This window comes from Homarus americanus, unplaced genomic scaffold, assembly GCF_018991925.1.
Source record: "Homarus americanus isolate GMGI-L3 unplaced genomic scaffold, GMGI_Hamer_2.0 scaffold50288, whole genome shotgun sequence".
Lineage (NCBI taxonomy): Eukaryota > Metazoa > Arthropoda > Malacostraca > Decapoda > Nephropidae > Homarus > Homarus americanus.
The window spans coordinates 53,778-68,180 of record NW_024718484.1 but is presented as its reverse complement, the minus strand read 5'-3'; the positions used below and the strand labels follow the sequence as shown (position 1 = coordinate 68,180).

Below are 14,403 nucleotides of genomic sequence, written 5' to 3'. Positions count from 1 at the left end.
CCATTTTATTATTATTACTCTTTAGTTATTATTACTTTTAGCATTATTATATTCTTTTATATTATTATTGGTTTTACTAATAATTACTACTTTGCTATTAAGTATAGTTATTACTTTGAAGGGTTGCTTATTATTACCTTTGATATTACATTACTTTCGCTGTGCCATTCTACAGCCATTACCCTGCTGTTTCATACATACATACATATATATACATATACATGTTAATATATATATTACATATACATATATAATATACATATATTTTTAGGCTTATTACTTTGTATATTAATTTTATTACACACACACACACACACACTACCACTCATATTATTAGCCTTTATTTCTCATTTCACACTTTGGTTACTATTTGTTAGTCATTCTCTTTCACATATATAATTATTGGTTTCCTTTCATTTCTTAGTACTACACTTTACATTATATTATTTCCTTTAGATAATATTATTGACATTCTTGGTTGTTAATACTCCCTTTTATTGACATTGCCTTATTATTACTAATTCCCTATTGGTCTCCCACACCCCTACCCACACCCTCAAATACCTCATTACCTTTACTACTTATTACTGACACACTCTTATTACTTCATTACCTCTTTTCATATTTCTAGTTGTTACATTTCTTTTATTGAAGATACTTTTGCCTCTGTATATTTCAAAATATATATTGCCATACATATTATTATTATTATTATTATATTGCCCTAATATTATTATTATTAATAAATACAATACTTAATAAAAATATCATCATTAATACCAACACATTTCATCGGTCATTGCTGTCATTTCCTTGCTCACTTGTTTCGGTTCTGGTCATTGGTTTCATTTACACATTACTGTTACTGGCCACATTACCACCGCCATCATTCGCTGGCGCCATTTCAATAATAGATTTTCGTTGATTAACATTTGCGTTGAGCAGGGGCAGTAGCTGCCTTCGGAGGCAGAAAGCAAAAGTTTAATCGCAGCGAGAAGTCGCCTATCTGTTCGGTGCCGTATTTCGCTGCGCTGCCGTTCGTGTTCGGCGGTAAAATACTCTGCGTCTATCTCACTGGCAGGGAACACTAAAGCGGAGTGCTGTGCTCGATCGGGATTTTTCCCGGCGCTCTTTCACGTTTCGTTCTTCCTGCTGTCATCGGCGCCAGCGGTATGTTCCTGATGTTAGTCAAAACCGTCTGCAATCTTCGACGCAGCCTTCGCCAGATGTTTGAAGTCCCGTGCCGGGAATATCCTCGTTATCCGCGGAAGTGTCAGCCTTCACCACCGTTACGCCTCTTCGCAGTAACCACTGATGGCGACGTCACCTAGAATAGTTTGGGCGTATTGCCACCTGCATATTCGTAAATTCTGTTTGTGCCAGTGCCGAAATCATTTGCCTTTGTCGGCAGGCTGACGCGAAACAAATTTTTTCGGAACGGCGGCATGGCTGTTGCAAATGTCATGGCAGTGCTGCCGATTCGTAATGGGATCTACGGACGCCACTTCGTTAATTTCAAGTCATTATAAACAAGTGAGCGTCGCTTAGCGAATTTCCTGATGTCGTAATTCTTCCTCCGCATTCTCCCAGTCTTTGGCGGAAGCGCAACAGGGCGTTCTTTCTTCAATAGCCGTCGTGGTAGCCGCCTGTTTGGGAATCCCTGACACCGATTGCTTCTTCCAAAGCGGGCGGAGGATGTCGTCTGTGATGCAGTACGCATCAGGTGTTTGAACGACGCTGGCACGCCAGCGCATGTAAGTTTGTAAAGAATCTCCGATAGAGCAGGGATTTCAAATTATCATTCGCCTTTCCCTCAAGGGGTGTCGTTGCGCCCGATGTTTTGCCGTTCTGTTGTTTAACTCATGTCATCATGGCGCGATTTTGCTGGCGTTAGTGCGGTCAGACTCCGCATGTTAACAGGTCCTCACCATTTTTTGATGTCCTTCACCTTTTCTTCGCCTCCTCGTGAGGTCATCGTTATTAGTCATTGCGCCACCAGTTACCTTCATTTTCGCCGGTTAATGATTGTCTTTGCTGCATATTACCGCGTGTCCCGCCACCGTCGATGCAGGTCATCACCGTCACTTCACAATATTGTCATCACTACTGGCTTCGTCTACTGCTTCCAGTCAATATCAGTCATCACCGGTTTCCGGCCTTTCGGTCGATACCGGTCACCCCATTTCTGAGCCGCATAAACACTATCTGCTGCTTCCGTTTCTCCACCTTTCCTTCTCTTTTCTTCCTCTCCGGTCTTCCTTCAGACATGACTGGCTACTTTGGGAGCTCACTGAGGGGAGGAGGGGCGAGGAGGTGAAAGCGAGTGAAGGTGATAGGGGAGAGGGAGTGGCAGGGGAGAATACTAATCTCGAATGAGTAGTCCTGGTTCCACCTCCACCCACCCCAACCTGTCTCAGCCTCATCTCTATTCTGTCTCATTCTGTCTCTAACTCTGTTCCTGGTTCCTGGTTCCTGTCTCCAACTGAAATTTGCCTGATCTCTGTTCTATCTCAATCTGGCCCCACTCCGAGCCTGGTCTATCCTGTCTCATTTCCCACCTAACTCACCTCCACACGCAGTGCTAATTTTCCAGTTTATTTTGATTCCGAGAGGAGACAAAATAGTTGCTCATTTCATACTCAGATGAGACTTTTGCCACCGAACCTCGAGGTGTGAGGAGGGAGGGAGGTGATGGAGGAGGAGAGATGGAAGTGGACTGATTAAGAAAATGAGGAAGCAGAGATTGATGGAGAGGGAGGTTGAATGATTTAGGAGAGAGTAGGAGGAGGAAGGAAGGGAGTGAAGGGTGGGGACATGAAATACGTGTTCGTGAAGTATTTTACTTACGGAATACTGGCCACTGCTGAGCAGTGCGTGTGTGTGTGTGTGTGTGTGTGTGTGTGTGTGTGTGTGTGTGTGTGTGTGCGTGTGCGTGTGTGTGTGTGTGTGTGTGTGTGTGTGTGTGTGTGTGTGTGTGTGTGTGTGTGTGTGTGTGTGTGTGTGTGTGTGTGTGTGTGTGTGTGTGTGTGTGTGTGTGTGTGTGTGTGGTGTGTGTGTGTGTGTGTGTGTGTGTGTGTGTGTGTGTGTGTGTGTGTGTGTGTGTGTGTGTGTGTGTGTGTGTGTGTGTGTGTGTGTGTGTGTGTAAACATCTACCTCAGAGAGTAGTGGGTGATGGCGGTGGCGTGATTGCAGTGCGGCGGCAGGCGCGCAGACAGAAGTAAGTGCAGTATATCAGTGGGATAGTGGGTGGCGGTGAGGACAGGGAGGCGGCGGTGGTGAGGACAAGTGACAGTGGCGGTGCAGACAGTGTGACAGCAGTGAAGTCTGCGGCGGCAGAATGCAGGCGACAGTAGCAGTGGCAGGCAGGACAGACAGGCGGACAGCAGCAGCAGTAGCGGTGGTGGTGAATAGCCAGGTGATGTAGTGGTGGTGGTGGTAGAATACAGTAGTGGTGGTGGTAGAAGGACAGGTGGGAGGTAGTAGTGGTGGTGGTGGTTGGTGTGATAGTGTGGTGGTAGATAGAGAGGTGTAGTGGTGGTAGGAGGAGAGGTGGTGGTGGTGGACAGACAGGTGGGACAGCAGTAGCAGTGGTGGGTGGGCAAGAATGGTGACAGGGTGATAGTGGTGGTGGTAGGACAGACAGGTGACAGTGTTGTGGTGGTGGGTTGCGATAGTGGCGGTGGCAGAAGGTGAGGCAGTAGTAGCGGCAGAAGGTGTCAGATGGCGTGGGAAGGTTGTAGTTCGACCGTCCATTTAATGTCGACTTGACACGTAAATATCTGTGTTCAAATGAACATATGCACGCCCAGATGCCTTCCCTTCTCTCCTTCCTCATCAGAGTGTGATTTTCTCTCTTCTCTTCTTCTCTCATCAGTATAGGGATCAACACTCTTCTCTCTCTCTTCTCTTCTCTCTTCTCTTCTTCTCTTCGTTTTTCTCCTCTTTTTCCTTTTGTCCTTCTTTCTTTATTCTTCTATCTACAGCCCTCTTTTTCTTCCTTCCTCATCTCTTTTTCTTCCTTCTTTCCTAAACATTTCATTACGCAGCCATTCGGTAATGTGATTGAGTTTGAATTGAATCTTCGTTTCATATCTATTTCATCAATGAAACCCATAGTGATTTCAAATGCGCATCATTATTGTCATTGGTTGTTTGCGCGAGCGACGCTGTGTGCTGGCCGGTGAGTCGCCTGCGCCGGTGAGTGATCGCGGGGTGAAGACCGGGGTTGTTTTCGAAGCTGGTGAGCGATTCTTGTGATTTGGTGATAATATAGTATCTCTATACTACTGATAAGGTATGTGAGTAATTCCACCTAGTTTCGGTTTCCATCCGGGGTGGGATAAAGTTCAATATCTTGATGCTTCGAAAATATGCGAGTGCGGAAGAATATGGCAAAACGCTTATGCCTTTCTGTTTATTTTGGGTATTGTCGTCGCCTTCTTCCCGGTTATTTTCAGCCGACTTCAAATTTTTCTCCTCATCAGGCGCAGTTGTGCGTGCAGCGGTTTCGAAAAACCTTTCGCCCGCCAGCCGACTTCGGGTTCCCGTGATGTCGTAAATGTCTGTAGTGTCATCCTCGGTGTTCCGGCCACATCGCCATCAATACGTCGCCATCTGCGCACGCAGGTGAGCTACCTGCGCACGCGTCCTTCTTACCTCTCGTCACTCTTTCTGGCTGTAATGTAGCCCTAGCCTGGGTCTCCGGACCAGTTCGTCAGGTAGGTGAAGTATCGCTTGGCCCAGGCGCCCGTTGATCGAGTTTCGGGGAGCCATGACCAGCCATATGTTACAGTGCCGGGGAAGCATGACCGTTTGTTACGCCAGCGTGCCGGGGAAGCTGCCACGACTGCGCCGAGGCTACAGTGCCGGGGAGCACGACCGCCGTGCCGGTTACACATCGCCATGCTTGCCAGTGCCGGGGAGTTTGCTACGACCGCCATAAGTACATGCGTGCCGGGGAGCCACCGCTATATAGCTGGCAGTGTGCCGGAGTTTGGCTACGACCGCTTGCTGGCCATGTGCCGGTTACGACCGTTCATAGCCACAGTGCCGCTTCACGACCAAATATAGCACAGGGGAAGTTTGTTACGACCACTATATATATGTTGGGAAAGATCAGCTTATAGTATACAGTGTGTTGGGAGCTGTTACGATCAGCTTATAAAGCTGCGACTGTTTATAAGCTGCTGCGTGCTGGGGATATTAATATCAGCTATATAGTTTGCTGCTGGGGAAAGTTTACATGACTGTTTATAGCTGCTAAAGTGGGGGGAAAGTTTATCGTGCTATAGTTGCTGCGGCTGGGAGTTTACATGACTGCTTCATACAGCTTTGGCTAATCGACGGTTCAATGCTTTACATAAACAGTCATGTAAACCCCAACACACCGTAAGCCATATAAAACAGTCATGTAAACTCCCCCAACACACTGTAAGCTATATAAAACAGTCATGTAAACTCCCAACACACTGTAAGCTAGTATAACAGTCATGTAAACCCCAACACACTGTAAGCTATATAAACAGTCATGTAAACTCCTCAACACACTGTAAGCTATATAAACAGTCATGTAAACTCCCAACACACTGTATGCTATATAAACAGTCATGTAAACTCCCCAACACACTGTGTTATATAAACAGTCATGTAAACTCCCCCAACACACTGTATGCTATATATAAACAGTCATGTAAACTCCCCCAACACACTGTAAACTATATAAACAGTCATGTAAACTCCCCAACACACTGTATGCTATATAAACAGTCATGTAAACCCCCAACACACTGTAAGCTATATAAAACAGTCATGTAAACTCCCAACACACTGTGCTATATAAACAGTCATGTAAACTCCCCAACACACCTGTAAACTATATAAACAGTCATGTAAACTCCCCAACACACTGTATGCTATATAAACAGTCATGTAAACTCCCCAACACACTGTAAGCTATATAAACAGTCATGTAAACTCCCAACACACTGTATGCTATATAAACAGTCAGTGTAAACTCCCAACACACTGTAAGCTTATATAAAATAGTCATGTAAACTCCCAAAACTCGATCCAACTACAGACGCCTGGGAGTAAACTGATCGCTCTCACTCACCTACCTGACGAAGACCTAAGTTCAGGAGGGAGGTTGGTGGACCAGATGAAGGGAGATACACATTACAGCCAGAAGGGTGTGGGGGTAGAGGACGTCATTACTGAAGCACAAGGTGTACCACCCTGGGATGTAGAAAGGATAGCGGCGAGGACGACGGCGATGGTGAGAAGATGATGGCGTTCCAACTCCAGGAACACTGGGGGGGCCCTGCCTCGGCCCCGCTGGTTGATTTGTCCCCGACCCTCGGGGTCTGGGGCCGGTCGGCGCAGGTTGTTACGGACGGTAGGACTGTGGGCAGACCACCGCCATATTGCACACTGTACCTGTGGGAGAAAAAGAACAGAGTCAGTGATAAAAATATTACCTGACAACATTTAACTGTAAAACAACACGACGAAGACAAGTGTAATGGAGTAAAGTAAACAAAGAAAAATAAGAATTTAGAAAGAGAAGAAAAAGACAACAGACGAAGGAAACTAACAACAAACAAAATACGTAAATACGTTAGAAAAGGAGCCAGGAGCCGGTGAGTCAAGACACGAGACAACATTCAATTGGACCAAAATAGTTGGGAGGAGGAGGCTGATTGCGACCCCAATACCGTCAACAAGAGGCAGCGTAAACGTTTCATATTTCCTCCCTTACTCATATTTTCCATCAAGCGGTTAACGTCGAGATATTGGAACTTTTTCTCACCCTGAGGTTAAAGGTGGCTTGTTTAGGTTAGGGTTAATTTTAAGGTTAGGTTAGGTTTCACATACTAACAATGGTAGTAAATATGATGCCTTGTGTTATCACTAAATCACAAAAACGTCACTCACCAACACCAGAGAAGACATCACTAACAACCCCACAGTCACTCACCAACCCCAGTCATCACTCAACACCACAGAAGACGTCACTACCAAACTACAGTCACTAATTACAGTCAACGTCAATTATAAACAATAATAATAGCCAATATTCACACATTTAGGAGGCCGTAACTCACTCAATATTCTGGAACCTATTGATGAAAAGAGCCTGTCTGAGGAAGAAGGATTTGTTCAATATTCAATTGCTAATCCAATCACATTTTTACCCAGTTATTGCATGAAATGAAATGTTAGAAGGAAGGAAGGAAGGAAGGATAAAGGAATGGAAGGAAAATAAGGAAGGAAGAAAGGATGGTAAGGTTAATCATGGTGATAGAGGTAAATAAAGAAAAAGAAAGGACAAAGGAGTGGGAAGAAAGTTAGGTAGGGAGGAAGAAACAGAGAGAGGAGGAGAGAGAGAGAGAGAGGAGAGAGAGAGGAGAGTGGAGTTGGTCCGAATTGAACCTCTGATGAGAGAGAGAGAGAGAGAGAGAGAGAGAGAGAGAGAGGAGGGGTGTTGGTCCTTACTGAACTTGATGAGAGAGAGAGAGAGATAGGTCCTGTATTGCATATATTTTATTTAGTACAAGATAATTTTATATGTCGTGTCGACGATAAATGGACAGTGATCTACACAACGCTGGGCTAACCTTCCCCACTGCCACATTCACTATCCTTCAAACCACTACAACTACCCACCTGTCCTTCCTTCACTACTACTACTATCCACCTTGTTCATCCTACCACCACCACTATCCACCTGTCTATCCCACCACCACAACTACTACTACTATCCACCTGTCTATCCCAACACCACCACTATCCACCTGTCTGTATTCTGCAAGACACCACTACTACTAATTTACTATCCACCTGTCTATCCTACCACCACCACTACTACTATCCACCTCTATCCTACCACCACTACTACTATCCACCTCTCTGGCCACTGCACCACTATCCAATTCGTCTATTCTGCCACTCTGTTAATTACGTACTATCCACCTGTCTATTCTGCCACACCACCGCTACTACTATCCAATTGTTCATTCTACCACCACCACCAATACTATCCACCTGTCTATTCTGCCACCACCACTACTACTACTTTACTATCCAATTGTTTATCCTACCACCACCACTACTACTATCCACCTGTCTATTCTGTCACCACCACGACTAATACTACTATCCAACTGTCTATCCTACCACCACCACTATCCACCTGTCTATCCTATCACAACCACTATCCAATCTGTTTATCCTACCACCACCACTATCCACCTGTCTATCCTACCACCACCACTACTACTATCCACCTCTATCCTACCACCACCACTATCCACCTGTCTATTCTGCCACCACCACTACTACTATCCACTTGTTTATTCTGCACCACTTCACTACTACTATCCACCTGCCTATCTCTACCACCACACCACACTATCCAATCTGCTCATCCCAACACCACTACTGTCCTGTTGGGAATGGGATTATGGTTTGTGGACACACACACACACACACACACACACACACACACACACACACACACACACACACACACACACACACACACACACACACACACACACACACACACACACACACACACACACACACACACACACACACACACACACACACACACACACACACACACACACACACACACACACACACACACACACACACACACACACACACACACACACACACACACACACACACACACACACACACACACACACACACACACACACACACACACACACACACACACACACACACACACACACACACACACACACTACCAACGATGAATTTGAAAAGTAATTCCGTAAATTGAAATAATCTTCACGAACACGTATTTCATTGTCCTCCCTTCCCTCCCTTCCCTCCCTTCTTCCTTCCTCCTCCTACTCCTCCTAAATCATTCACTCTCCCTCTCCATCAATCTCTACTTCCTCATTTCAATCAGTTCACTTCCATCTCTTCCTCTCTCACCTCCCCCTCCCCTCCCTCCACCTCGGGTTCAGTGTAGAAAAAAAAAGTCTCGTCTGAAATTGAAAATGAATAGCTCTGGACGCAGTTCATTATCTCGGGAATCAGAGAAATAAACAAGAGAAATTAAGCACCGTGGCGTTAGGTTAGGTTAGGTTAGGATAGGATAGATAGGTTAGGTCAGGTCAGGTTAGGTTAGGTTAGGTTAGGATATAGGATAGGATAGGTTAGGTCAGGTTAGGTTTGGTTAGGTTAGGTTAGGTTAGGGTTAGGTTAGATAGGATAGGATAGGATAGGATAGGATAGGATAGGATAGGTTAGGTTAGGTTAGGGTTAGGTTAGGTTTGGTCTCATGATCAGTGTGTTGAACATTTTAACGAGATTGAGTAAATTTTTTTATTCACATCTCACTCCCCTACCCAGCCTCTCCTCTCTATCACCTTCCCTCCTTTCCACACCTCCCCCTACCATCACCAACCTCCCTCAAGGTTGAACCATCAGCCAATTTAGGGAGGGATGAAAAATCTTAGTCGTGGAGCCAGTCTGAGAAAATCCAATACAGAGACACGTGGAGGAAGGGGTGGAAGAGGAGGAGGAGGTGGAAGAGGAGGGAAAGAAGGGGAGGAGGAGGAGGTGAAAGAGGAGGAGGAGGTGAAAGAGGAGGAGGAGGAGGAGGAGGAGGAGGAGGAGGTGGATGAGGAGGAGGAGGAGGTGGATGAGGAGGGGAGGAGGAGGTGGATGAGGAGGGAGGAGCAGGTGGGAAGAGGAGGAAGGGAGGAAGAGGTGGAAGAGGAGGGAGAGAAAGAAGAGGAGGGAGGTGGGAGAGGGAGGTGGAGGAGGGGAGGAGGAAGGAGAGGAAGCAAGAAAATTGGGTAAGGAGGAGAAGGAAGGAGGGAAAAGAAGGAAGAGGTGTAAGATGGATAGTAAAGGGGGAGGGGTTGGAGGTCTGCGTAGAGATGGTGGTGGTAATGTTAGTAGGTGGTGGTGGTGGTGGTGGTGGTGGTAAGGTAGTAGATAGTAGTAGTGATGGCAATGGTAGTAGGTGGTGGTGGTGGTGATACCATCCTACAGTCGACCGAGGGAACAACACAGGGGACCCTGCTGCAATGGCAATGTATGCACAGGGCCTATCAGTGCTCCAACAAGAAATAAAGTATGAAACAACTGGGGTCAAACAAGTGTATATATGCATGACCTCACAGGTGATAAAGTGGAGGACATCAAAAGTGGTGGACCTGGTAAATATCGCGAGGTCCAGAGGTAGGGTGTTCACCCTAACGCCAGCAAATCTTTCATCGTGAAGCCAGATCATTATGATCGGGCTGTGGAGGTTTTCGGCGAAAGTGAGGTTAAATAATCCAAGGACGGCCAAAGACATCTAGGCGCAGTAATTGGGCACTACGGACTTCAAGACCCAGCATGTAGGGGAAAGGTGAATGAGTGGGTTAGCGAACCATGCTCAATCGGAGATTCTAACACAGAGCCACATGCGGCCTTTGCAGCATTCCACCCATGGAGTCAAGCATCGTTGAACTATCCTGATGCGTACCATCCCTGAGATCCGACCTCCTCCACCCTTTGGAAGAAGCAATCAGTGTCAAGTTCATTCCCAAACTAGTGAAACACCACGACTTAACCCTAGTAGAAAGAACACTTCTTGCACTTCCACCAAGACTGAGGGATGGGACTAACTTAATCCAGAGGAGATTGTTGACTCTGAACATCAAAATTCACTTAAGCTCACGGCAGCCCTCACTGACCACATAATAGCCCAGAATGCAACAGGGAGGACACCAGCGAAGTATAAGATCCGTAGGTCCATTACAACAGATCGGCAGCACTGCCAAATGACATGTTGCAGCAACTATTGCTGCTGGTTCCAGAAAATTTGAAAAAAAAGTAGCTATAGCGCAGGAGGTGGGCGCCTTCGAACTGGTTAACTACGTTACCGATAAGGGGCAAATGGTTTCAGCCTTAACAAACAAAGAATTTACAGATGCCATTGCTCTAAGGTACGGTTGGCCAGTAGATGGTTTGCCCTCCCAATGCGTGTGTGGCTATTCCTATGATGGCGATCACGCCATGGTTTGCAAGAAGGGGGCTTCATATGCATGAGGCATGACGAGGTAAGGGATCTCACAGCAAATATGTTGAAGGAAATCTGCCGGGACGTCATGGTAGAACCGACCCTCCTTCCACTGGATGGCGAGATCTTCCAACACAGGACTTCAAACACATCTAACGAAGCCCGTGTGACGTCAGTGCTCGAGGATTCTGGACGCGGGACAGCGAGCTTCGACATCAGGATTTTTGATCCCATGGCCGTTTGTCACCGTAACCTAGCTCTCGATGCTGCGCATAGGAGGAACGAGAACGACAAGAGAAGGGCATATGGGGAGAGAATTCAAAATGTTGATCAAGGCAGCTTCACTCCTCTAGTGTTCACAACCCTGGTGGATGGGCCCAAGTGCAAGATGTTTTCACGCCAGACTCGCGGAGCTGATCTCCGAACAGAAGCAGCAGCCCAGAAGTTATGTCACAGCCTGGATGATGTCGACTGTCCTTCTCTCCTTCGGTCGGCTTTTGCTCTGCCTCAGGGAACGAGAGCTTGCCCCTACTCCGACAACTGCTGCAGATATCGACTATGAGGCTACGAAGTCACCGAATGCCGCATGGATCTGCGGCTCAACTAATTTAACACAGATAGGATAGTTTCTTATGCATTAGGATATGTAATATTAAGGTAAATAAATGGTGGCGAAGGTGTGGCTATTGGGGGAGGCTGGAGGCCATGGAAAAAATGGTAGTAGGCAGCACTAGTAGTGGTAGTAGGTAGTAGTGGTGGTGGTAGATGGTGGTAGTGATGGTGGTAGTGGGTAGTAGTGATGGTGGTAGTGGTGGTAGTAGATAGTGATAGTGGTGGTAGTAGATAGTGGTGGTAGGGGTGGTAATAGATAGTAGTGATGATGGAAGTGTGGTAGTAGGTAGTAGTGATGGTGGTAGTAGTGGGATGATAGTAGATAGTGATGGTGGGTTTATTTTTTTGAGGAAGGAGGGTGAAAGAAGATTAGAGGTGGAGAAAGGAAGTTATAGTTCTAGGTAGGGGTGTGGGGGTAGGGGTGTGTGGTAGGGGGGTGTGTGGGGAGGGGTGTGGGGGTAGTAGGGGTGTGGGTAGTAGGGGTGTGGGGTAGTAGGGGTGTGTGTGGTAGTAGGGGTGTGTGGTAGGGGGTGTGGTAGTAGGGTGGGGTAGTAGGGGTGTGGGGTAGTAGGGGTGTGGGGTAGTAGGGTGTGTGGGCAGTAGGGTGTGTGGCAGGGTAGGGGTGTGTAGTAGGTGTGTGGTAGTAGGGTGTGTGGTAGTAGGGTGTGTGTGGTAGAAGGTGTGGGGCAGTAGGGGTGTGGGGTAGTAGTGGGGTAGTAGGGGTGTGTGTAGTAGGGGTGGGGTAGTAGGGGTGTGTAGTAGGGGTGTGGGGTAGTAGGGGTGTGTGGTAGTAGGGGTGTGTGTGGTAGTAGGGGTGTGGTGGTAGTAGGGGTGTGTGGTAGTAGGGGTGTGGGCAGTAGGGGTGTGGGGTAGTAGGGGTGTGGTAGTAGGGGTGTGTGGTAGTAGGGGGGGTGTGGTAGTAGGGGTGTGTGTGGTAGTAGGGGTGTGTGGTAGCAGGGGTGTAGAGTAGGGGTGTGTGTGGTAGTAGGTCAGGTGGCAGTAGGGGTAAGTGGGTAGCTAGGGGTGTGTGGTAGTAGGGGTGTGTGGTAGTAGGGGTGGTAGAGGGGTGTGTGGTAGTAGGGGTGGTGGTAGTAGGGGTGTGTGTGGTAGTAGGGGTGTGTGGTAGTAGGGGGTGTGTGGTAGTAGGGGGTGTGTGGTAGTAGGGGTGGTGTGGTAGTAGGGGTGTGTGGGTAGTAGGGGTGTGTGGTAGTAGGGGTGTGTGGTAGTAGGGTTGTGGGGTAGTAGGGGGTGTGGGTAGTAGGGGGTGTGGGTAGTAGGGGTGTGGTAGTAGGGGGGTGTGTGGTAGTAGGGTGTGTGTGGCAGTAGGGGTGTGGTAGTAGGGTTGTGTGGTAGTAGGGGTGTGGGGTAGTAGGGGTGTGGGGTGGTAGTAGGGGTGTGTGTGGCAGTAGGGGTGGCAGTAGGGGTGTGTGGCAGTAGGGGTGTGTGGTAGTAGGGGCGTGTGGTAGTAGGGGTGTGTGGTAGTAGGGGTGTGTGTGGTAGTAGGGGTGTGGTAGTAGGGGTTGTGTGGTGCAGGGGTGTGCAGTAGGGCGTGTGTGGTAAGTAGGGGTGTGTGGTAGTAGGGGTGTGTGGTAGTAGGGTTGTGTGGTAGTAGGGGGTGTGGGGTAGTAGGGGTGTGTGGTAGTAGAGGGTTGTGTGGCAGTAGGTCAGGTGGTAGTAGGGGTGTGTGGTAGTAGGGGTGTGTGGTAGTAGGGGGTGTGTGGTAGTAGGGGTGTGGGGTAGTAGGGGTGTGGGGTGTGGGGGTGGTGGTGTAGGGGTGTGTGGTAGTAGGGGTGTGGTAGTAGGGGTGTGTGGTAGTGGTGTGTGGTAGTAGGGGTGTGTGTGGTATAGGGGTGTGTGGTAGTAGGGGTGTGTGTGGTAGTAGGGGTGTGTGGTGTAGGGGTGTGTGTGTGGTAGTAGGGTTGTGGTGGGAGGGTTGTGGTAGTAGGGGTGTGTGTGTAGGGGGTGTGGGGTAGTAGGGGTGTGGGGTAGTAGGGGTGTGGGGTAGTAGGGGGTGTGTGGTAGTAGGGGTGTGTGGTAGTAGGGGTGTGGGTAGTAGGGTTGTGTGGTAGTAGGGTTGTGTGGTAGTAGGGGGTGTGTGGTAGTAGGGGTGTGTGGTAGTAGGGGTGTGGTAGTAGGGGTGTGTGGTGTAGGGGTGTGTGGTGGTAGTAGGGGGTGTGGTGGTGTAGGGGTGTGTGGTAGTAGGGGTGTGTGGTAGTAGGGGTGTGTGGTAGTGGGGGTGTGTGTAGTAGTAGGGGTGTGGGGTAGTAGGGGTGTGTGGTAGTAGGGTGAAGTGTGTGTGTAGTAGGGGTGTTGTAGTGGGTGTGTAGTAAGTAGGGGTGTGGTAGTAGGGGTGTGTGGTAGTAGGGTGTGTGGTAGTAGAGGGGTGTGTGGTAGGAGTGGTGTATAGGTGTGTGTAGTAGTGGTAGTAGGTGTGAGTGGTAGTAGGGGTGTAGTGGTAGTGGTAAAGGGGTGTGTGGTAGTAGGGGTGTGGGGAAGTAGTAAAGAAGTGTAGTAAATGTGAAATTGTGGTAGTAGGGAAAGAGGTGTGTGGGGTAGTAGGGGGGTAGTAGGGGTGTGTGGTGATAGGGTGGAATTGTTGATGGTGGTAGGGGTGTGTGGGGTAGTAGGGGTGTGGGAGTAGGGGTGTGGGGGTAGTAGGGGTGGTAGGGTGTGTGGGTAGTAGGGGTGTGGTAGAAGGGGTGTGTGTGGTAGTAGGGGATAGGTGTGGTAGTAGGGGT

At 48.1% G+C, this 14,403-nt stretch overlaps 1 protein-coding gene across 1 annotated transcript in view; it reads right to left on the bottom strand.

Moving 5' to 3' along the window:
* Positions 1 to 6,209: 6,209 nt before the first annotated feature.
* The window catches only part of LOC121859678, a 35,156-nt gene continuing 26,962 nt past the window's right edge, over positions 6,210 to 14,403 (bottom strand). Inside the window, exon 6 of the mRNA XM_042356602.1 lies at positions 6,210 to 6,435. Coding sequence (XP_042212536.1) covers positions 6,210 to 6,435 — 226 coding nt within the window. The remainder of the gene's footprint in view (positions 6,436 to 14,403) is intronic.